Raw genomic sequence first — 25,129 nt, 5'->3', positions numbered from 1 at the left:
AAAAATATTCCAGCACCTTTTGGATCTTGTATTTTTTTAAAGAAAATAATTTTATTAATACCCATGTTATCCAATTAAAAAAAGAAGAAATGAAATACTTCCGAACATATTGAGTTTTCTGCAAGGGATTTGTTTCAAATAATGGAACGAGCGACTCCACGTTCTTGATGCAGTAGCAGCGTCAGCGAGACAGCTACTGCACTCATTATTTCTAAGAAAAACTAGACTGGGATTTTGAAGCAATCGCATAGGTACAAAGGCTAGATGTGATAAACACATTTTTAAAATGGTAGCCTCCTGCAATGATGAAAAAAATTGATGTTGTTCTCGCCATAGATACTACTTTAAAAATAGACAAACTAATTATAGAACAGGTAATTAATTTGTTTTACGTAGATTTTTTTGCCTTGCAGCTATTTTTTTTAAAATCGTCGCCAAAATATTTTTATATTTTTTTGGTATAAGGCCATTTAGTGGAGGTGACTGCCAAAGCTGCCAATTCTTGTTGCAATGATGACATCACATTTGGGGGCAAACAATACACTGACATATGACTTACTGAAACTTCTTGGGCAGATGAATAGATAGATAGATATGCATATTTCAGTCAGGGTAAACACCTAATTAGGCGGCATGACCTAATTAGGAGAGTCGTTTAGTTAGGCGACATGATGTTGTTTAATTAGGCTACCCGTAGTCTAACTAGGCGAACAAAAACTTTCTGTTTTAAATACGTCCAAATCATTGCGTTTCGCACTACAATTTTTATGTGAATCAAATCTGTCCACTTTGCAGATAATTTTGACCAATTATCATCTTATTTGCATCACGCATTGGTAACTTATGGCCCAAACCTCGTGTGGCACTATTTGTTGTTTTAAATAAGGGATTTCAGCCATTCATGCCGCAGGGAAAAAAATAAATATATATGGTGGACGAAAACGTCACCTAAATAGATGACACCTAACCAAAATTAGGTTATATATTTCATTTTAACATAATTCTTAGTTGCGCGAACATGTCGAGGCACAAGTGACAGTTTTGGAATCATGGTCTGTTGAAATGTAAACTTTATATATTTGCAGAGTTGCTTCGACTGCTCCAATAACTTTATGACTCTATGACTCTAAAATTTACAAGACGTTCTCCTATTTATATATTAAAGATAAGATACTTTAGAATGTTCTAGTATATTCCAGATGTTCTATATTTACTATTAGTAGTTTCTAGTATAGTTATCTTATTTCTGGAATATTCTCCAATGTCCCTTATATTTCTAGATAGTACACAAGGTTCTAGAATGTTCTTGCGGCAAGAGTGCCTATTTTCAACACTCCTCCTCACTCGCAGTCCGTAAGGTTCTTCAATCCGATCATCGTTTTTGTGTAGAGAATCCAATTCGGCTTCCATTGCTTGCATCCACTTGTCTGCATCATGTCCTTTGATTGCTTTAGAAAATGTATTTGGATCTTCTTCTTGAGTGATGTATACCCATTCTCCGTAACGATCAGGAGGCCGTCGTTCTCTTACTTGTCGCTCTTGCTCCTCCTGTATTTGATTATCTGTGTTTTCTTCACGAGGTTGTAATTCGATCTCTACTTTTGGTTCGTCTATGTCACGGTCGTCTTTCAATTCACCACAGATTTCATTGAATGTCACATTTCGGCTGTAAAAGACTCTCTTCTTGTCGTTGTCATATAGACGATATCCCTTGATTCCATCACCGTATCCAAGAAATACACTCTTCTTGGTTTTTGAATCAAGTTTCTTTCTTTCATCTTTTGGTACATGAGCATACGCATCACATCCGAAAATTCGTAGATTTTCGACATTTGGTTTCTTTCCAGTTAATACTTCAAAGGGTGTCTTCCCTTTAACTGCTGTCGTTGGACATCGGTTACGAAGGTACGTTGCTGTAGCCAAGGCTTCGGCCCAAAATCGTTTTGGTAACTTTGAATCTGCTAACATTGATCTTACAGATTCCATGAGTGTTCTGTTCATCCTCTCTGCAACTCCATTTTGTTGCGGTGTTTTCGGAATTGTCAACTCATGATGAATACCTTCTTTCTTCAAATAGTCTTCGAACTCTTTGGATGTATATTCTCCACCATTGTCAGTTCTAAACGTTTTTATCTGAATTCCAGTCGATTTTTCCACAGTTGCTTTCCATTCTTTAAAATTCTCAAACACTTCACTTTTGTGTTTCATGACATATACCCATACGTATCTTGATTCATCGTCAATGAATGTAACAAAATATTCTGCACCACTAAGTGATTTTGTTTCTATCTTTCCACAAACGTCGCTATGGATTATACCAAGGAGATTTTTCGATCGATCTCCTCCTGTCTTCGGAAACGGTATTTTGCTTTGTTTCCCATCAATGCACGGTTCACAAAATGTCGGTTTCTTTGTTGCATCATAATCAAACCCTTTAACAAGTTTGTCCCTTGCCAATCGTTTAAGATTCTGCACACCGAGATGACCGTATCTTCTATGCCAAATTTCTTCCTTTGTTGTAGCGTTATTATCACATTTCATAACTGTGTGATTCTTCTTATTTCTCAATCCATTACAGTTGAGATGGTAAAGGTTGCCATGCTTTGTTGCTGTACCAATGATTCCGTGTTTCGCATCCACGATGTCACATTTGAAATCTTCAAACTGAAACTTCTTTCCATTTGTTGCAGCTTTTGATACACTAAGTAAATTGTACGAAAGTTGTGGTACAAATAAGACATCAGATAACTTGCATACAACGTTTCTGTTTTCTGAAATGTTCATTTCCAAGGTTACTGTTCCTTTTCCAATTGCTTGTACTGAATATCCATCACCGACAGTGATATCTTGTGGTATTTCAAGTGACGAAATTTCTTCGAACAATTCCTCTTCGTTACACATGTGACATGTTGCGCCTGAATCAACTATCCAGTTACTTTTTCCTTTGACTGCCAAAGTATTTTCAGCAACTAAACTGATGATTTCTTCGTCATCATCTTCTTCTTCTTCAGCCGTACACACATTTTGCGGCTTCATTCGATTTTTACCGTACGTCGAAGGAGTCTGTCTCTCGAACTTCTTCGTTAATTCTTTGCAATATCGTTTCACATGACCAATCTTTCCACAGTGATAACATCTGGGTCCCTTTCTTGGCTTTCCATGATTCGATGTCATTGCTTTGACATTCGTTTCCAAAGTGTCCTTATCTTTCCGCTTGCTTTCCTCGTGTAACAATCGTTCAGTTACGACTTCAAGCTTCGGTACTTCAGCACTAGCCTCCAGAGCTGTAACTAGCATATCATACGAGTCTGGTAAGCTTGCTAACAAATGAACAACTTTACTTTCATCATCCAACGGGTCTCCAATAATTGCAAGTTCATCGAAAATTTCTGTCAAAGCTTTAACATGCTTTTGAACAGATTGCTCATCTTTCAACTTCAAGTCATACAACTTCCTGCGTAGTGTCAATTTATTACTCCATGTCTTCTTTTGGAACTGGTCTGCCAACTTCTTCCAAACCTCAGTAGGATCTTCTGGATCTGGTCCAAGCAGGTATAACAGCGTTGGTTCCACCGACAAAACAATCGTTGCTAACGCACGATCTCTACGCAAATTAAATTTCGGAATTTCTCTCTCTTCAGTTGGAGCATTTTCTCTTCCATCAACAATTCCCCAAAGTCCATCTTTGATTAACGCCATTCTACACTGTACCTTCCAGGTAGCATAGTTTGTTCCATTCAATGGTTTTATCAATACTTTGGTGCTTTCCATCGCCATTTGTTCCGTATTCAACTAATCCGGATAATCCGTTTCAGGTTTCCACAATACGATTTTTCGTGCGAACTTTACACCAATCCAAACCAAAATCAAAACAAACTCGTCGGACACACAAGATGGCTTCTTCTTCTTGAATATTATTTCTGTAAATATTCAATCTTCTTGGGCATAGACTGGGCCCATAACCTGTTGAAATGTAAACTTTATATATTTGCAGAGTTGCTTCGACTGCTCCAATAACTTTATGACTCTATGACTCTAAAATTTACAAGACGTTCTCCTATTTATATATTAAAGATAAGATACTTTAGAATGTTCTAGTATATTCCAGATGTTCTATATTTACTATTAGTAGTTTCTAGTATAGTTATCTTATTTCTGGAATATTCTCCAATGTCCCTTATATTTCTAGATAGTACACAAGGTTCTAGAATGTTCTTGCGGCAAGAGTGCCTATTTTCAACAGGTCGGTAGACTATCCATTCTGAACAAAGATTTTTTGCGATTTTTTCTTAGGAATGTGTGAAAAGCCATTAAATATTGTAATGTCTTAACTAGGGTACATATGGCCTAACTAGGCTACAATGAGTCACCTAAATTGGTGGTATGCCCTAATTAGCCTACCGTCGCCTAATTAAGTGCTTACCCTGACTGACATATATTGAAGGATATACTCGCCGTATAGTTGTCTAGTAGAGCGCGGGCCCTAATTAAGTCTGCGTAGCTCAAAAGGAGCATTAAATACCCTAAGACTCTCCATCTAAGCCTGGAAATAATAGACAGGGTATATCCCTCGATATTTGTAAGGCTAGCCATGTAAAATATGCACATCTATCTATCTACCTCTAATTAGGATCTGCCCTCTACCAAACACAATTCCCTGAACAAATGGTCACACAGTATGTCATCTCCCCTATTTCCCTCACATAGTTTGGGTAAACCCAGGGCTATGATATAACCTTCACCTGCCCATATTAATTCGCAACAAGGGGAATCGAACCCGGGTCGTGCGAGATAGAGGCTCGTCTCCATGATCATTTCAATAATCGTCGTTACTAAAACACTGAACAAGTGGAACAACCCAAGAGCTAGCGGAACAACCCAAGAACAAGTGGAACAACCCCGGAACAACCCAATAACAAACAGAACAATGCGAGAACAAGCCAGGGACAGGCAGAACAACCTAATAATAGCCAGGAAGGAACAGGAAGTGAAGTGGCTTTCGCAAAATGGTATTTTTTGAACACAGTAGAATTTTTTTCGCCACTCGGTACAAGGTTATTGAACACGACACCTAGTATAAATTCAACGGAGCTTTATCCTTCCTACTCTTTTAAAGTGTACTTATTTTCACAAATGTTGCTTCGAGAGTATTGTTTGGTTTATAGTCTTCTGTCAAAAAACGCTGAGTATGTAAGTGCGTAGAACGTGAGAATTAAAAAAAGGAGAAGATAGGAGATGCGAACAACTAGAGAAGTATATATCTGCAAAAAAACTATGTACATCTTTGAGTAGTATGAAAACATCTACGTAAAAACTATTCCTAGAGGAAACATGTAAGAACTCGAACTGTTTTTTACTGTTATTGTCTTTAGATATCGCAATCACATTGAAACAGAAAAACAATGCAAGAGGTATAAAAGTAAAGAACAGACCTTCAAAATATCATAGAATCATGAAATGAATCATTAGTATGAACAAACCAAAAAACATGCGATAAAAAAACGCATATCACAACATAAAAAATAAAACAAAAAATATGAAAAGTAACTAATATAATACGAACAATATGAAAAGAAACTGAAAAAAGGAACAAAAGAATGTGTTACAAAAATTTACTCCAATAAACAGACAGTGTCAATGAACTTTTTTTCTGACCCTGATGGTAAATGCTGCAATGTTACATGCAACACAGTTATCATACTGAACTCGAAGTTTTGCTTGAATTCCACAAGACATGAGCAAAGATAGTGAATGTATACATTTCCATGATAACTCACTTGTTTGCCTTGTTTATTGGTATATATAGTCCCTATCACCTTCTGTTTTAACAAGAACACAATCCAACTTAGTGAACAATCTTCGACAACTGTGACATCGCTTAACAGATAAAGGACAGTTTTTCTTATCATCCCTATGTACAAGTTGAAACACTTTATCAACAAAACAGTCTTGATTTAATGGATCAAAATCGACATTTGATGACAAAGGCAAGACTGTCCAGGTTGTAGATTTAGGATCCTTTTGTCTGGCTAATTTCAATGGTGACACTTGTTTACAGACAGCAGAAATTCTATTCATGAACAATACAGGTTCAGGATTTTCAACTCTTCAAGATTCTCTTGGGGCTTTCTTCAGGCCAGCTACAGATGGCTTTTTATAAAGTTGAGCTGATTTTGAAATAAACTTCATAAAGACATCCACATGCTGTTGTCTTCTAACCCGACTTCATTGATTCCATTTAACATGTTCGACAAAGAATTGCTCGTAGCCAACAGCAAGTCGGTATCTACCAACTCCTCTCAGTGCCCTGACTGCTTCTGTGTAGAACTCGGCTACCCATTCTGACAAAGCTTCATTTACTGATGTTATATTCGATGATGTTATAATTCATCTGCTAGAAATTTTTTCTGTAGGAGGTGAGCACTCTCCAGACCATTCGAATAAAATCTACCAGAAATATTCAGACATGACCTTGCATCAAGTACCAGATTTTGTTTGAATTTCAGTGATCGATGTTTCAAAAACCAAGAATGAAAACCAGGAACCAGATTTTCCCAAACAGATTCAAAACTGATTACTTTTGCATCAAAATTGTCTGTATCTTCGGCATCTGCTAAGCCCAACTGCTCCACTAATCCAACGTTTGTACCATAAATATCCGCCATAATTCTGTCCACACTCTGTTTATTCGCACCAATGTTTTGTAAATGTCGGATATCAGCTTTTTGCTATTGTTCTGTACAATACAATCTCTTCGCATTGACAAATACATCGGCCAAACCAGAACCCACAGCCTCATCTAAATCATGGCCAACCTTTTTTATTTGAATTGTTAATGGACATTCGTTGACAATTTCCAATGCTAAACGCCTAAAAATATACAAAATTCAATTTTTTATCTCTGAAAAAAAAACGATTGAAGTGAAGGCTCTGTTAATACTACCCTTTTTCGAGATCACTTTAAGACTGTTACACTCCATATACTTTGAAAATACTTACCTATAAACCTCCCTGGTTTTCTTAAAATGCTACATATATGGACCAGGGAATACGGGGTGCTATCCTTTGTTATTCACAAGAGCTTCATTTTGGAAAGAACTGTCAGTCAACCACAACGCATCACATAATTCGAATGTTGTATCCACAACTAAAATACTGTTTCCGTTGACACAAAATCTGATTAAATCTTGTAACATTTGCTCGGTGGAATTGAAGGATATGTAATGATCTGGTAACATCAGATTTCACATGTTTGTTGTTTTGTCTTTCATTTGTTTGATTAACATTAACAGGTGGATCAACTTTATTTTGTTGACTAAATTGAGCTTTGATATTATGAATATATTTCGGATCTCGTGGTTCTTCGCTAGGTACCTAAAAAAAAAAGAAAACTGTATTGAATGTAAACTTATAATTGAATTTTAAGAGTGTAATAAAAACAAACACAACTCATTTGTTAGAAATGGTACTGACTGTATTGAATATATGTAAAAAAATTACATTCTTTAACTGAAAATATCCAGAAAAATATACAGAAAAAAATAATACATACTTTTGCTTCAATAACCAAGTCGCGATAAACTTTAGCACTACTGTCACCATTCTCAATTTTACTAAGAGCTTTTTTCTTTAATTCACGACGAGGTACAATGAAATCATTTCCGTCATGTTCTTCATTGTCCATCCAACTATATGTCAACAAATAATATTGCGAGGGTTTGCTTGAATCAGCTTTTCTCAGTGACGCAATAGTTTGCATGAACTTTGGATTGTTTTTACTTTGCCTGTACATACGGGTTAGTTCATAGACATCACATGATTGAACAGTACGTTTCATATATTTTGCGCCACGCCTATCATTGACATAATAAACACCATTTTCTGAATGAGCCGTCGCACATGACTTGATAGTACCATTTTCATATTCCACGAAATAAAATCTTTTAGGGCATCCCTTATGGAGGTAAGCACCATCAGGCCTCGTCAGGAAGAAAAATGCTGGCGTGCGAGCTTCGCACGTCATGATCCTTCTTAATAATTTTGAGGCATGCGTTGTTCGCACGGCATAATTTTCAATGGCGTGCAATGGTGTGTGCTCATTTTTGTTCCATTTTTTTTTCGAATAATTATAGAACTCGCATACAGCAACACTAATTTTGCCATGTTTTGAAAAGCAGGTAATTTGTTGCGACGAAACTAAAATGTGCGAAAAATATATCATTAAACTGTTTTTTTATAAAAAAATCCCTCACGTTATTATTGTTGCTTCGATCTTAAAACATTACCCCCTAAACAAAACAATAACAAGCTTTGTGACGTCCTGTTTATATGGCGATGTTTTAAAACTATACAGATTGTTGTCTGAGTTGTAAAGCAATGTTTGTTGAAAAATATTCAGAAAGCAAAGTCTGCATGTGGCAATTGATCACCATAACTATAATTAGATATCATGCTGACTCTGTGCTTGCGAAAGAGCATGCTGGAAGTGATTTCTGCGAAAGAACATGCTGGAAGTGATTTCATATAACGAAAGTAGCGAAAGTATTTAAAGAAGTAAAAGACGGAAAAGTTGAACTTTAAATTTATTTATTAATTTCAAAAGAGCAACTAAATTAAAAAAAATATCGAGTAACATGATATATTTTTTTGAAGATTTACTTGCGAGTAGTTTAATTATTGATTACTCTTATTTATTTTACTCGCACTCGCATTGTACTCTCACTCTGAATTATTTTATTCACATTTATTTGTACTCGTACTCTCAAAGATGTGTAGCTTTACTCGCGATCGGTACTTTATATTATTCCTGTGCGTCTTTAGTGAACAGAACATTATTTATTTTGGTGTGCGATTAGCGCACGCCTGAGGTATTTAGTGTTTTTTTTGGCGTGTGAAGATCGCACAGGAACATTCAAACATGGCGTGTGTGGGCGTGTGCGCGTGCGATCGCACGCCATTCCTGACGAGGCCTGCACCATTATCATCGGCCCTGGCATTTTCAATAGAAACTAACTCTGAGTTCAATGTGCACACAAAGTTTTTTCTTATTCCTGAAGGTTTATGTTTCAGTTCAAAGTCTGACGGATTGTTCAATAAAATATTTATAACAACTTCAGCTTTATCCATCTGCTCCACATGCCTATCATCATTTTTCACAGTCTCATCTGACAGCTGCTCAATATTCTTATCATCTTTTTCAACAGCTTCATCTGGCAGCTGCACTTTATTCCAGTCATCGCTTTTACCAGTCTCATCCGACAATTCTTGTGTTGGTGCATATGTTTGATAAGCAGTGGAAGAATCGTCATCAACGTACTGGAAAAGATAAAATTCATTCTGTATAAAAATCTAAATCCCTGAAGAAGGCTATGACAGAAAATTTCATACGAAAACAACGAAAAATATTTGAATATCACCCAGAAAACCATATTCATAGCATCAATTCAATAAAATGCATGGAGAACTTACATCTAAAAATACATTTGCCACCATGTCAGGACATTCGTCAAGGTCCATAAAATTCTCTGTTTCCTTGTATCTTTCAACATTAAAATTGTAAATTATGAGTTGAGGCAAAGAATCACTGAAGTTGATTTCCTCGGCATGTCTTTTGATAACATGCATGTCTTCAAAATTATTGATTATATAGGTGTCAGCCAAATGACTAACATTCAGCCACATATAAGGTGACATGTATTCCAAAAGTGGTCCAAATGGCGTTTTGGAGAGCTAAAAAAAATAGATGGAAACTAGATTGCTTTATGATGGTTTCATAGCTAGCTAGCTACAGTCAGAGAGAGAGGTGAAAAAAATCACACACTTGCACATTTATTTTAAGGTAAAAAATGGGGGGACGCCATCTATTCTAGCTAAACGTACAATCTGAAATTATCATCAAAACTTACCTCGAGAGTTTTGATTCAAGAGAAATCCATGTCTGTCCTCTCTTTAGTTTCAAAGTTCCATGCTTTCAATACTGTTATTTCCTGGAACACAGCCTCGCTCACTAAAAGCGCTGTGGTAAAATTTTCTCAAAAGAGTGTTGAGTAAGCGAAGTTGTGATCTTCTTCGTCATGTGCGGACTCGAACCAAGTTCAATGTCGATTCTTGGGTTATTCCAGCAGATGTCGGGTTGTTCCGGCTTGTTCCGGCTTGTTCTGGGGTTGTTCCGTTTGTTCTTGGATTGTTCCGCTTGTTCCGGGGTTGTTCCGCTTGTTCCGTGTTTTAGTAACCATGTTTCAAAAATAATCGTTTTAATTTGTATAATATTTTATTTGAAGCGATCTCTATGAATTTAAAACGAATTTAAAAAAAAAAAATTCTGAAAATTTGTTTCAAATTTGTTTCAAAATAGTTTCAAATCGCTTCGTGGAATTGAAAATCGTTTCATAATTGTTTTCCAATTGTTTCAAAAAAAAAAAAAATTAATTCGATTCAACACTTCATTAAATTCGTTTCACTTCGAATTGTTTCAAAATTGTTTTTAATATAATACATGTAACATACATCACTGATTTCTAAAGAAATTAACTATCAAATTAGGTAAACGTCTGCATTCTTTGTCATAAAAATAACAAAATGGCATTGTAGAAATCGAAAATATCGCCGTAGATCTTTTAAAATTCATCAAAATGGCATCCTAGAGAGCGAAAAATCATGAAAACGGCATTGTAGAAAGCTAAGAGATCGCCAGTAAGTGTGTAGATTGAAACTATGAATACACAATTTTACTAGTCTTTTCAAAGAAATTAACCTTTTGTGACATCTGTCGAAGTAAGAAAGGAATGTCTAAAAATATTTTCACTATGTTTTTATTACGTTAATTGCTTTGGGGAAACAATTCGTTTCAGAATTCGTTTTGTAATTTGTTTCAAATTTTTTAGATTCGTTTTAAAATAGTTTCGAAATCGTTTCCCATTCGCTTCCACTTTATATCATTTATGAGCTTATTAAATAAAATAAATTACAATAAATTGCATATCGTTTCAAATCACTTCACGTTGATCTGTAAACCATTTAAAAAAATGTTGATACAATCTTGAAACGATCATGATCGTTTTAATTCGTATAAAATAGGATTGTTTCATTTTTAATACGAATTAAAACAATTTTTATCATACAGAAATTATTTCATTATATTTTACACACCATGTCATATTCGTATCATGAGACGAATTGAATGTTTTATATACATTTTTTCACAACATGATGTTATAACAGACTAAGAAAAAATGTACAAGTTTTAATGACATATCATTAAACAAATTTTAAAATGATGTTGAACCAATTAAAAACCAATTAAAGTTGTTAAACGTAATTATTTTTTAAAATGACAAGAACACGTTTTTTCAAAGCTTAAAAATTGCTGTATTTTATTCTAAAATTTCGAAAACATACCTACGAAACTTAATGTTGCAGTATTTTGTTGTAAATTAAAAAGAACACATCTCTTCGGTGTTTAAATATCACCATTATTTGTTCTGCAATGATGAGAAAAACTTCCCTACGTAGCTTAAATATCACCGTAATTCGTTCTATAATGACAAGAAAACAACCCTACAAAGCGTAAATATCACCGTATTCGTTCTAAATGACCAGAAAACGCTCTTTCAAACATAAAATCGTCTTATTTTGTTATAAAAGGAGAGAAACCGAAACTGATATTTTAATTGCGGTGAAAAAAATTCGAACACAGTTGTTAAATAATTTTTTTCCATAAGCATGTGCTTTTTACACATGAATATCCATTCAATTACTTGATGGATAATTAATTTTTTTTATTTATCATGTTAATTAAAAAATAAAACAATATGAAACGATCTTGAAGACGATCCCTAACCATCAAGCTATGGTGCGACAAAGAATAATGTTTTAGGAACATTACCATAATAAGTGTTTATTTACCCCCAAACATGCAATAATCCTATTGGTTAAAATCCAAGCCACGTGACTTTTTTGCCAAAAGTTATGTGATTATCTAAACAAACAGTTCTCTTGACATTAGTCAGGGAGGAGACAGCAAAATAAATTGGACAAGTGATAGACATCGTAATTTTTTTAATATGTGCTATGTTATGTGCATATTCGTAAAAAATTGGTCGTCTTTAACTAGGATTGGACCCAAGCCTTTTGCAGACCAAATATATTTCTATGACATCATTTTGTAGATAACATCATCAAGAAATCATCAAAAATTAAAAATAAAAATACCGCTCAATAGAAAATGAAAAAGTAAATGGAGAATGTAACATTTATAGCAAACGGAACTTATTATTTGGAAAAATATCATTAGTGATATCTATGATATCATAATAGTTAGATAAAAACAATTATAAACATTATAAAATTTTACAATTTTACTGTATTATAGCACTAAAAATGACTGTCACTGTCGTCGCAGCTGTTATCCGAGAAATTATTTTCATCAAGCTTATTGTTACAATCATCGCTACATCCACAAAGATCAGTACATGACAACCCATGTGATTTGCACATACAGTTTGAGGTAGCACATTGTTTCTTTTTGCAGTTGCACAACACGAGATAAAGAAAGTATTGTATCAGGTGCAGGTTGTCGCAGATAGATAGATAGATAGATAGATAGATGTGCATATTTCACATGGCTAGCCTCACAAATATCGAGGGATATACCCTGTTTATTATTTCCAGGAGGGGCCATGACTTAGATGAAGAGTCCTAGAGTATTTAATGCTCATTTTGAGCCCAATTAGCAGGGGCCGCGCTCTTCTAGACAACTCCCGGCAACATCCAACGGCCCACACAGTGTGCTATCTCCCCAATTTCCCTCACATGGCTTTGGTTAACCCGGGGCTATGGTAACATTCACTCGCCCATGTTGAATCGCTGTCAAGAGGAATCGAACCCCGGTCTGCCGCACAGAGTACGAGAGCTATAACCACTAAATCTACGGCGCCATGAACATCGCAACATCCATTGAGATTCTAAAACACCATCCTTTAATGTCCAGCCATGTCCATCTAGTGATGGTATGTCCGGATATGCTGTAAGCGATCTTTTTATAATTGAAATGATGTAAGACACGCGTTTACTGTGACAAAGCAAAGCATCATTTGTTGGGGGCAGTTGCTGCGGCTTAGGGACAGTGTCTTTCCTGCTGCAAAACTTAAAATAACGTGCTTCATCACAGCTTACACATGATTTTGAATTGTATAGGTCGCACACAAACCGTTCTATCGTTGAAAAAAGATTCGCATCAAATGTGAACCGAAGTTGGAGAACACGACTTGATACTTTTCAGATTTTTTCAAAGTGTTAAATGCTTTGACTTTACCAATACCATATAGAGAAACAAAAGCAGCCGAAAGTAATGGGCCAAGTGAAGATCGTATCACGAAGATATCTAGTAGTCGCTGGTTATTGCCTGTCCCAAACTTCACGGAACTTGAATAAATTCTTGTATGTAAAATGGGTAAATGGGAACGTCACTATCGACAGTGGAAATGCAAACTTTGTTAGCTTTAGATTCACATGGTGGCAGCAAAATAATTTCGTTGTCGTTTATAGCCTTTGATAGAGTTTTCCGATATTGATCCATAACGAACTAAATTCTGTTTAGACCTTGAACCTGCAAGAACTCTATCCAACATTGAATCAGCTAGTTCTCCAAATGTATCGATATTCGTAGTATTGGTTTGTTGAAGAGTAACCATACCATCGATAACAAAAGCGCAAATTTTGGGTAATGAATTTAAAACTGGACCATCGTTAACATTCAAAAGCTTTGATTTTACCAATTTAAACGTACCACCATCAGGAAGAGCTAGAGCCCAAGGAATTGGGCTTAAAGAATATCTCAGAATTTCTTTCATAGAGATTTCCTCACGCTGTTGGACAATGATAAGTAATTTTTCAAACATACTGCGTTCCGCTGTTATAGTGACAGATTTGGCCTTTGTTTTGCAAACTGTTTTAACTGTAGTAGAAGAAAAACTTTTTAGTTTCATTCCTTTCATTGGAGCGAAAAATGAAATTTCATTCGATAGAATTCTTTTCTCTAAAAATACTTCTAGTTGGGCTAAGCCTTTGTCATAAGCCAATAGTAGATCTTTCATGGTTTGGTGACATTCCATTTACTTGATATTTACAAGATAATATTTTTAGGGTTAGGAATGCTTTTTGTAAATAATATGAGTTTCTTAAATATCTTTTTTTATTATGGGAATTATATTGCTTGTTAAATAATATAAATAATGTGCAAAAATAACTGAAAAACTTATCAAAGTTAAGAAATAAAAATTTGGATAATCGAGAAAGTTTTATTATTAATACCATCGACCAAATCCCATATTCTAAATTCAAATGTTATTTATGGAGATCGCGTGAAGAAGAAATGTGATAAAGATAGCGTCAAATCAAGTTGGAAATTGTTCGTAATATATGTGTAAGAAACAAGCCTGAACAACAAAAAATGTTAATATAATATTTAAAGATTATGTTTTGATGTTTTTTGGCAACTCTACTCTTCGCCACATGTCTTTCATTGTTTTGACTATAAGCCATCCCTTAAAACAACTATGCAAAAAGGTTGGGGAACGACACATTTACTTCCTTTATTTTTTGTTACAACAATATTATCCTTCTGAAAATTTTAATTGTATTTTTTATGAAAAATCTTTCTTTGAGAATAATTTTTGCGGCATAATTTTAATAACAGGTATTTTTAGCTGGAACGGTTTAACAGGTGGTTATGTTATGGGGTATTTCCCTGTAAAGAAGTCTTATTAGTCTTTGGAGAACTACAGTGCTGTATTATCCTTCTATGGTACTGTTTTAATAACTTTCAAGCAACATACAACTCAGCATTTACTTTCTGCAGTACCATTTTGACAGTTTTTAAGCAAAATACGGCACCATATTAGCCTTTTACAACCGTGTTTTGGCAGTTTTCAAGTGACTTACAGTGCCTTATAAACCTTCTGCAGTACCGTTTAGATAATTTTCATGCAACTTATGGTGCTATTTAAGCACATATTAAGGTCCCATATTGACAGCTTTCAATCGGACTATACGGCACTGTATTAACCCTCTATGATACAGTTTTAACAGTTTTTATCGTAGTTCTTTCAGAAACCTTGCAGAACCACTGGCGTAAGACAACAAAGAATAGAAATGGCTGCTACTTGCACTATTGTAAATTCTAAACTCATCCCTCGAGCCTGTTGTATCCTTGCAATTTCTTTGGCAAAAGGCCCTGGGAACAAGTTTGGCCAAATTAAACTTTTTTTTATGGTTTGACCCTAACTTACTGTAGTATATAGAGTATGCATTGACAAAGGACAGTGTGTGTGTTTAAATGCTTCCTTTAAACAACACAGTATAAGAGGAAATACTGGGGTCATGTTTCTTGAAACAACACAGGGAATATATATATACACGTATTTTTTTAAAATAATTAATTTCACAAGAACACAAACCTCAGACTTTGCTGGTATAATAAAATAAGATGAATTCTAAATTTATAATTGTTTTCGCTTGCTGCTTTTTTTTGTGTGCAATAACTGCAAAACAATATTTATACTTGCACCATTGCAGCTTTTTAAACGACCTAAAAGCTAATAAACTATGTTGATGAACCTTGGCAGGATAATATAGTATAGGACAAAAGGAATTGTTTGGTGATCTTGCTGAGATTTTGCTATGACGTTGTCATTTTTCACCACTAACCATTATGAATCGATTGAATTGCTTTGCAGTTGAATTTTTTGTTGTTGTTTAATGCTAGCTTCTCTTTATGATAGCACCTCTGAAAATACACATAATATCTTTTTTGAGACTGTGGTGCAACATCATAAAACTGAGTACATGTAAAGTTTTGTTAAGTGGTATTGCGTTACTGAAATCAATAAAGGAAAAATATACCTGAAGAATAATTTGACAGTGACTTCACTGAATATTTCTTTAAATTATGTTATATATAACATATTATAATTTACCACAAGCATATGAACAACTTGGATGCGTTATAAACAGTCCAGCCTGTGGATACATGTTGTTTAAATAAGTATTTTGGATAAATTTTAATTGGGAAATAGCCTTATATATACACTGGATTACACCATACAAATGGACAATTTAGTTGTAGCAATAAAAAGTTATGAAAAGGCAGTACAGGAGCCTGAACAACCCTCCCAGACCAAAAGGGTTTTATATGTTTTGGGTTATAAGATTGTATAAAAATTTGACCTGAATAATTTATGTTGTTGCTATTATTTTGCTTGCTTTGATATATATACAGGTACAAGAAATATATAACGTAAATATAAAGTACACAAGTCCCTGATAAGTGAGACATGGCAGAAGCTGTGAAAGTTATTGTTAGGTGCCGACCACTGAATGACCGTGAGAAAAATCTGAAGTGTCAGAATGTTATTGAAATGGATGGAAGTATTGGTCAGTGTAGGCTGCGAAAACCAAATGATAAAAGTCAGCCACCTAAAGCATTTACATTTGATGGTGTATTTTTTATTGACAGTATTACTGAAAATATTTATGCAGATATATGTTTCCCCCTTGTGGAAGGCTGTGTTGAAGGATACAACGGGACCGTATTTGCATATGGACAAACAGGTTGTGGTAAATCATTTACTATGCAAGGTATGTAAAAAACAGTTTTTTGGTATTAGCAACTGTTTTCTCCAAATTGGCATGGACGAAATTTTAAATTTCTACCTAGAAAGTTGCTAAGCTTAATAATAAAATTTATTTTTGCATTTTAGTGTTTTTATTCATCAGAAAAAAAAAGTTGTAGGGTGCTTGTTAGATTGTTCAGATCTTATCTTCTGTTGCTCAAATTTGAGTCTGGGCAGTTGCTTAATTTTGGAGTCTTATTTTTTAGTTTCAGCCCTTAGTATCTCAATATTTATGCATATGTGAAATGGGAGGTGATCGCATGCTGGATGGGAGGTGTCTAATTCAGTAAACAAAACTTTTTTTTAGGTATTGAAGATCCACCTACTCAGCGTGGAATTATACCACGTGCTTTTGAGCACATTTTTGAAAGCATACAGGTTTCCGACAATGCTAAATTTTTAGTCAATGCTTCTTATTTGGAAATTTATAATGAAGACATTCGTGATTTGTTGGTGAGTTTTCCGATAACAAAGGATATAACATAAGTTTTCTGCCATGAAGGCTGGCCTGGCTCCAGGCTTTTTTGTTTCTCAGGGGTCCTGTTAGGCAATAATATACAGTGGACTCTTAATAACTTAATCTCCCTTATTCCAAAAATCTATTCAATTTAAATAATTTTTCTGGCACAGTAAAAATTTTCTAATACCTCCATTTTTTCAAACATGACTGCCCCTTTCCTTGTATGTTCCATATTTCTTGATGTTTTGGAGTATTTTAATGTGGAAATGTCTACTAGGCATAAAACAAAACAGTTAGATGATGTAACAATACCCTAACGATGCTTCACAAACCCTAAATACCCCTATGTCCGAAGATAATTTTTTTAGCTGTGCAATTAACAGTTTGCTATTTCTTTACATTCCTTAATTAGTGTATTCCATTCTTTGTCCTAAGGTAAAAGATCACAAGCAAAAGCTTGAAGTAAAAGAAAACCCAGATCGTGGTGTTTATGTAAAGGATCTCTCGATGGTGACCTGCCACAATGTACGTGACATGGAAAAAGTAATGGATCGAGGCTCTCAAATGAGGTCTGTGGGTGCTACTTTAATGAATGCTGACTCATCTCGTTCACACTCTATATTTACAATTTATGTTGAAACTTGTGAAACTGGAGCAGACGGGGAAGAGCATATACGAGCTGGAAAATTAAATCTTGTAGATTTGGCTGGAAGTGAACGACAAGCGAAAACGGGTGCTTCAGGTACAGTTCTGATAACCTATTATTAGGATATTAGGAAGTTTAAATATAGTGAGCTGAATGACCAACCAAACAATCAACCAAAAAAAACCTGTGTATGTAATTATTATAATTGACTATCCCATTTCAGTCTAAAATTATATCAAGACACAGATTGAAAAAATAAGTTTTTAAGGAAAAAATTATTTCTTTAGCTCAAACGCTTAGACTTTCAGTGGCTATGTATCTTACACTAGGTGAATAATAGTAGCAAGGAATAATCAAAAACAACAGTTGTTGGGTTATAGATCAATCTATGTCAAGGACAGAATCTAAAAGCTTTTAACGATTTTTTCATAAGCACGGCTGAGATTTTTTCTTTTGATACTTACAAAAAAAAATATTTTTTTTCATTCTTCCCTCTGTTGAATCACTTGAGACATCGTCAGTGTTTTTAAATTTGCAAAAGTGCAAATGTTGAACTCTATACTCACTACAGTTTTAAGTAAAAAACGAACTGTTAAACCCACTTAACTAATTCATAACCTTTGTTAAGAACTGATTATCAGGCCTATCAGTAAGAAAATAATGCCTGAGCAATAAATCGCTCTTCCAATATTACAATAATCTAGACTGGGCGAGAAATTTGAATAAATAGAATAAGTTTATAAACGCATATTTATCACAGTCTTTTTTATCTATTTTATTTTATCTTTTTTATATATTTTGGTTCTTTTTTACTGTAAATAAAAAGAAGGAGAACATTGATTTTCATGTGAGATAAATTGATATTGCTCAGGCAGAAAAACTTTTTTTGGAATTGGGGGAGCAATTAATGGCTCAGCTAGTTTCTCATTTCTCAGAATTGGCCAAGCCTTTGCGTGAGCAAGAGCTGTTGCTCTCCCCTTCTTGATAGGCCTGGATTATTGTCATCTGGTTTTTTCTAGCACCATTTTTTGTGGTTGCATTTTTTGTGGTTGCATTTTTTGTGCTATTTATGTGTGTATAAAAATAGATTAACTTTCCTTTTTTAATCTGCTACAAAAGGTGATCGTTTGAAAGAAGCCACAAAAATTAATTTGTCACTCTCTGCACTTGGTAATGTCATTTCTGCGTTGGTTGATGGTAAATCAAAACATATTCCTTACCGAGATTCAAAGTTGACTCGTCTTTTGCAGGTAATGTTAAGTATTCAGAGGCTTTAGATTTTTTTAATCTGTCAATTCTGATTTGACTTGTTTTTCTGACAGTAGTAATTTGTAATAAAGCAAAATTTGTAATAGGACCAAAATATCTGTAACAAGCAACCCAGTGATTTTTTCACTGGCTAAGGACAAGTGATGTATATTACATTTTACTGTACAGGATTCCCTTGGAGGCAACACCAAAACATTAATGGTTGCTTGTATCAGTCCTGCTGACAACAACTACGATGAGACGTTAAGCACTTTGCGTTATGCAAATCGTGCCAAAAACATCAAAAACAAGCCCAAAATTAACGAAGATCCCAAAGATGCCTTACTTCGACAATATCAAGATGAAATTACGATGCTAAAGAAATTGCTGACTGGGCAACTGAATATGAGTCCTGAAATTATTGGTATGTTATTTACAAATTATGCTTGCTTTCTTTCTTACTTACACTTGTATATATACCTATCAAGAGGTTTAGATGTGTTTTGTAGCTTTTATACAATACTGAATAACTAATGTGTCGTGTTATTAGTATAATTTTTTCTAATATTTTTGTAATTTTTTAGCACAACTTGGTTTAAGTGGTGCATCAGTAACGCAAGGAGCTGTTCAGAATAAACCTGAGCGTCCTCCACCTCCCGTGAAGTCCTCATCCTTTATTGATCAAGAAATGGAGAAAATTAAAAAGGAATATGAAGGAAAGCTGAAAGCTATGCAACAGAAATATGAAGATGAACAGCTCAACAAACAAAAATTAGGTAGGTTTTAGTGTCCACATTTTATTTTTTTACAGTTATTTTGTTATGACAAATGCCTTCTTAGATCTTCTCAACCGTTGCTGGTTTTGCAGAGGTTATAAGTAAAAAAGCGTAAAAGGTCCTTTATTTGCACAAAATTAGCATGAAATTTTGCCTATTTTGATGCCCATTGACTTAAATTATATTCCAGAATTTATCATGCTGCACTTACAATGTTTGCTTGTTAAAGTGTTGGAATGAGCATTTTGCAATTCACAAGTGTAAATGTACCCTGATTTTTTACAAATCAGGGTACGGAAAAAATGATGAATTTAAAAAAACTATATTTTCATTAATTGCTTGTTTCTGTTATCTTTATTTCCAAATTAAGCAGTTATCTTATTACATCTTCTGCATTTATTACATATGCGCTTAGTTATTTAATTGATGGTGTTTCCGTTAGCGTAAAAAACCTTTAAGTTTAACTTTCATCGTTTTTGTTTTATTAAACTTTAAATGTAACTGTCAAGTATGGCAAAAATTTAAAAAGCTTCAAAATGGCATTAAATCACATGGTATTTGGAGTTAGGGCTCCTGCTCATGCTCCTATTTTTATTATTTTTTAAATTCCTTTTTTTGTAAAATTTGCAGTTTTGTCATGTACACAATAATTCTTTGACATAGCTGAGGAAGTTGAAAAGCTGCAAAAAGATTTAAGTTGCACACTACAAACCAAGACATCGAAAATAGAAGGCTTTAAAGATGAGGATGCAGAAGCAATACTTGCAGACTTTCAGGCTAAAGCTGCAGCAGCAGATTCGACTGAAGTTAGTGAAGACACGTCTTCTGTTCCTGAGGTAATATGTTTTGATGTTTGTTGTTGTTTTATTGTCTATAAAATGTCAAATTGTGAGGTTTACAGATTTTAACAGTGTAACCTTTGCAATTTTTAACCACTAATATGAACCAATTTATTTCAAAATATTCCTACCAACAGTTCAATTCACTGTCCTGCAAATCTGTTTTTATTTGTATTATAACTAGCAAGATGACCTGTAGAACAATCTGCATCCCCTCCCCACAAATTCACAGACTTGACACAAAATTTAATTATTCCATGCATATTTCTGCAAGCTAAAGATGGTAGCTGTAAGTACTGATTTAGTATCGATTTGTTTACATTGTAGAAATTATCACCAGGCAAAACACAGAAGACACCTAATGCCACTAAAGATAGTAAAGAGGAAACCAAAACGATTGAGAAAATTATTCAACCTGATAAGGCTGAGAAAACTGTCCATTCTGAAAAAGTTAACACCTCTCATCAGAAGAGTACTTTGTCTCAGGCTGAAACTTCAAAAGTAGTACCACCTAAAAGCTCACCCAAACGACCAGAGTCACCAAAAGCCTTAACTCGTTCTGATTCCCCATCGTTGCTTCGTGGATATGCTGCAAAAGGGTTAGGAATGTTAAAAGACAAACTGGTATAATTTATTTTTATTTAACTTTATCTTCTTAGAAAATTATAAAGAATTATGAGAAAAATTTACTTTACTTGAATGTTTCTTTTCTGATTTAAGTCGACATTTTCACCACACCACATTTTCTCTTATTTAGGCTACCTCTTATGGATCTGGTCCAAATATGTCTGTATCCATTTCCAAACATGGTAAAGATTTTGAAAAGCCAGACATACGTGCTACACCTGGGGAGAGCCCATCAAGAAAAGGTTTTGTGGCAGGTGCTGTCAGTAATGTTGCTGCACATATACAAGAAGAAGCGGTCAAAAGACTGACAACACTTCAAGTAAGTCAATAAGTTAGGGTTATGCTACATATCAGAAGAGAGTATTCCAAACATGTATGCAGCTAAAAACTTAGAAATAACTGAAGAAATTTTGTGCTAAGACTTTGGATACCTTTAATAACTAACAATGAGAACAACAATCTTTTTACCTGTTTTTCATTTTTTATTTACTGCTTCGCTGTTAAACTTATAGGAACAATTAGTTGGTAATGAGACACAGGAGGATAAAATAGCCAAAGAAGAACTAAAACGAAAACACAAACAACGAAAAGATCATGCTGTGGCAAGACAGAAAAAAATGGTAAAAGAAATACAAAAATGGGAAGGAGAAGGTAGGCTTTGTTTTTTGTTTTTATGTCCGTATAAGTTTCTCAATGTAAGGAAAGGTTTGGTGTCTGTTACTCTAAGCATTCTAATGCTTTAATTTTACTTCACATAGGTGTCATCAATGAGTCAAAACTACTGAAATGTGACTTTTACATCTTTGTTTTTGTGGTTCATTATTTTACTTTTATAATGCACTCTAAGACATACTTTGAACAAATCGGTTTGTGAATATTTAAGAAATGTAGGTATTTAAAACAGTGTTGAAGATGCTTCATCAAGATTAGCTTTTATGATCGTAACAAACACTTCTATACACTTTTATTGGATCTTGTATTTATTTTAGGAATCATGGTTAAGGTCTATGATAATTTACAAGATGAAATAAAGGTAAAAAATAGCAGAATTACTGAATTAGAAACAGAAGTTAAAGCATCAGCTATTGAGATCACTGATTTGCAAGGAGAGTTTCAAGCAGAAAGAGTGGATTATCTGGATACCATAAGAAGGCTTGAAAAACAAATCGCATTGCAAGATAAAATTTTACATAAGATTCAACCCACGATAAGACGCGACTGTAATTACTATAATTTGGACAGAATGAAAGTGTTGAGTGAATACGATGAAGAATCTGAAACTTGGATTGTGCCTGAACTAAAAATCGAAAAAACTAGCTTGCCCAAAACAGGACCAGGTAAAGAAAATCTCTCCTCCTTACGTCAAAGTGAATCCATGCAAGAGAATGTAGACTATCATGAACGCGCCAATAATGATGACTTTGCTAATCATCTTCACAATACCGTCAATGAAGAATATTCAAATAATTACTTCAAACCTAAGAGGGCTGATAAACTTCTGTCATCAAGTAGTAATTCAACATATGACCACAAGACTGACAAGATTGATAGTAGCGGAAGCAACCTTGCTAAAGTGTATACCCCGTATGAGCCAATGAATCTTTTTTCGGAACCACAAAGAAGGCCGCACAAATTAGAAGCTTTGCCAGTAATAAAGAAAAAGAAAGCAAAAAGTAGGGATGTGTAAAGAAAGGCAAGCGCATGTTTCTTTCACATGCTGATCCTATTACATGTTGTAAATACAAAATTGTTTGGTCGCATCGATACGAAAAGCACACATAACTAACTAACTAAATTTTTCACATAATTTTTACAATCAAACACAGTTGAATGTTTTACCAAGTTTAATAAGATTTTAAAGTTTCAGCATTGTGAATATTTGTATTAAAAATGATAAAGATATCTTTTTTTGTAGGTTAAAATAAAATATCCAGTATACTTCCTTATGTTTGAAAAAATCCATGTCAAACCTTCTTGACGATTTGAGGAGCTCAAATCTTTTATAATAAACGTGGTTAAGGTCTTATGGAAAGTTGATTATCTAGTTTACATGCTTTAGCCTCAGAAATGTAACACAATTTACAAATTTATTTTTATGAACAATTAAACTTAATGCACGGACTTTATTAGGAGGCCTCCACCTAATTAAGCTTAATTTTTAGTTGATTGGTAAATTTAGGTTTGATTCGTTACTTTAATAACTCACATGCTATGTGATTATTATTTGCAATAAAATTTCTTTTTTGCCTGAGATTAGTCCGTTGGAGCGCATGTGTGCTTATTTGGGCTTAAAATCAACTTTGCTTTAAAAAAATTCAAATATTCCCTGGTCATAAATCCAACTTTCTTGGTCTATGTGTTTTATTTTGGTGTTATATTGAGATGTTCAGCAAATTTATTACATTATTTATTATTTTTATATGCATTGCATAATTTTACACCAAATTTTTACAGTGATTAAAAATGAGATAGCTGAGTAGATTATATAAACAGCTTAAATAATATTAGTAACACTTGATAATTATAAAATTGTACAGGCCTTTATTGGCATTAGTTTCCAGTTGTTAATATTCCTGCCCATTATTGTCATAACATAAAAATTGAATGCCAATATTAGCTAACAAGGTATTAAACAGCTTCTTAAGTATGGTTAAAGTCCATTTTAAAAAAAAATATTCTTAAGGAATGTTTTCTTTCAAGTAAACATTTTTATTAGGAGAAGAAAGAAAAAAAACTCCTTTTCCTTAGGTGCTTCAACTATCAGCACAATGTAGGTAAAAATCTTTTGTTGTGAAAAAATATTTAACGGGTAAATTTTCATATGTAGAAAATTTTTCTTACTTTTGCCTGATATGATAGGGTCTGTGTATACATTTTAGCGGGACCTTCTAAATAGCAAAATGGAGCTCTAGAAAATATAAAAATATTCCATTTTTTCTTTTTAATCTGTTTAATTTTTTGTTTTGTTTTTTATTTACTTTAACTTCTTGAACCACATAGGAGTTTTAAGGTGCTCATATTATAGTGTAGTTGTAAAAATGAAAATTCATTTTTTTAGTGTAGGTCACCAAAATTTTTCTTTTGTAGCTATTTATAATATTTTAATTGAACGGGTGGAAGATTTAAAGTGGTTGCAGTAGGATTTATAAATTAAGATAGATTTAATGTTTGTAAAAAGTTTGATACAGTGTAACATAACTGCAATTTATAAATATGTTAATTTATGTTAATTTATGTTTCTACTATTTAGGTTTATTTATTCCTTTAGAAATGGTTTTTGTAAATAAACAAAAATGTTTTTCTTTGTTTTGTTGTTATAAAAGTTTGTTGCATATAATTTGATTGAGAATGTATTGAATTTTAAGTTATAGAATCATCACTAAAAATTCTTCATTTTGTTATTTTTTTTCCTGTTAATGAATTCTCCTCTGTTACATCTATACATTGGTAAGGTTTGAATGCATATCTCCTAACAGTTTTAAAATTACTGGTAAGAAAAATACAAAAATTTGCTATGATATGAATATAACATTGAGATTTTATGCAGCACGATAAGAATTTTGAAATGTGAATATCTTCACAAAAAAAAGCTTTTAAAAAAAATTTTAGGCACTAAAGTCCATGAATATTTTCGAATACGAATAATATTTCAATAAATTCCAAAATTAGGAGTTTTCAGTGAAGAAGACATACTCTGACCAAATTTTCAAAAAATATGTCCTATAAAAGCCCTGAAATATACCGTAGTACTTATTATTCTCAATCATTCTGTTGTGGGACAAAAATTTTGGTCAGAGGATGTCTTCCCTACAACTCACAAATCAGAACAGCTGATTTCGGTACAATAAATACACTAGCATTTT

At 33.7% G+C, this 25,129-nt stretch overlaps 2 protein-coding genes across 3 annotated transcripts; one reads left to right on the top strand and one right to left on the bottom strand.

Annotated features, from left to right (window-relative positions):
* The first annotated feature begins 270 nt into the window (after positions 1 to 270).
* On the top strand, positions 271 to 24,655 carry LOC130629137 (kinesin-like protein KIF17). Its single transcript, XM_057442244.1, has 12 exons — positions 271 to 374; positions 16,277 to 16,635; positions 16,978 to 17,123; positions 17,566 to 17,872; positions 18,896 to 19,026; positions 19,214 to 19,448; positions 19,609 to 19,800; positions 20,464 to 20,636; positions 20,967 to 21,263; positions 21,397 to 21,585; positions 21,779 to 21,917; positions 22,256 to 24,655. Exons 2-12 carry the CDS (start codon positions 16,332 to 16,334, stop codon positions 22,951 to 22,953), a joined length of 2,811 nt encoding a protein of 936 aa, XP_057298227.1. The 5' UTR covers positions 271 to 374; positions 16,277 to 16,331; the 3' UTR covers positions 22,954 to 24,655.
* Positions 5,495 to 11,201, bottom strand: LOC130629141 (uncharacterized). 2 transcript variants are annotated; one of them, XM_057442251.1, is made up of 5 exons: positions 9,906 to 11,201; positions 9,469 to 9,729; positions 7,553 to 9,315; positions 7,000 to 7,374; positions 5,495 to 6,870 (listed from the first exon to the last, which is right to left on the bottom strand). In XM_057442251.1, exons 3-4 carry the CDS (start codon positions 8,219 to 8,221, stop codon positions 7,120 to 7,122), a joined length of 924 nt encoding a protein of 307 aa, XP_057298234.1. In that variant the 5' UTR covers positions 8,222 to 9,315; positions 9,469 to 9,729; positions 9,906 to 11,201; the 3' UTR covers positions 5,495 to 6,870; positions 7,000 to 7,119. The 2 variants fall into 2 exon arrangements, with proteins under 2 accessions (XP_057298234.1, XP_057298233.1); XM_057442250.1 differs by having other exon boundaries at positions 7,553 to 9,729.
* Positions 24,656 to 25,129: the final 474 nt, after the last annotated feature.

Source organism: Hydractinia symbiolongicarpus, chromosome 15 (genome assembly GCF_029227915.1).
Source record: "Hydractinia symbiolongicarpus strain clone_291-10 chromosome 15, HSymV2.1, whole genome shotgun sequence".
Lineage (NCBI taxonomy): Eukaryota > Metazoa > Cnidaria > Hydrozoa > Anthoathecata > Hydractiniidae > Hydractinia > Hydractinia symbiolongicarpus.
Note: the sequence above shows the minus strand (reverse complement) of the source record. Positions and strands in the feature narration are given on the sequence as shown.

Excerpts from the sequence above, each read along its gene's own strand:
- LOC130629141 (XM_057442250.1), bottom strand. The coding sequence starts at position 8,221 with ATGATATATTTTTCGCACATTTTAGTTTCGTCGCAACAAATTACCTGC. Across the intron at positions 7,375-7,552 it reads ACTTGGTTATTGAAGCAAAA|GTACCTAGCGAAGAACCACG; the intron begins GTATGTATTATT and ends TTTTTTTTTTAG.
- LOC130629137 (XM_057442244.1), top strand. The coding sequence starts at position 16,332 with ATGGCAGAAGCTGTGAAAGTTATTGTTAGGTGCCGACCACTGAATGAC. Across the intron at positions 17,873-18,895 it reads AGCGAAAACGGGTGCTTCAG|GTGATCGTTTGAAAGAAGCC; the intron begins GTACAGTTCTGA and ends CTGCTACAAAAG. Across the intron at positions 19,801-20,463 it reads GCTCAACAAACAAAAATTAG|CTGAGGAAGTTGAAAAGCTG; the intron begins GTAGGTTTTAGT and ends TCTTTGACATAG.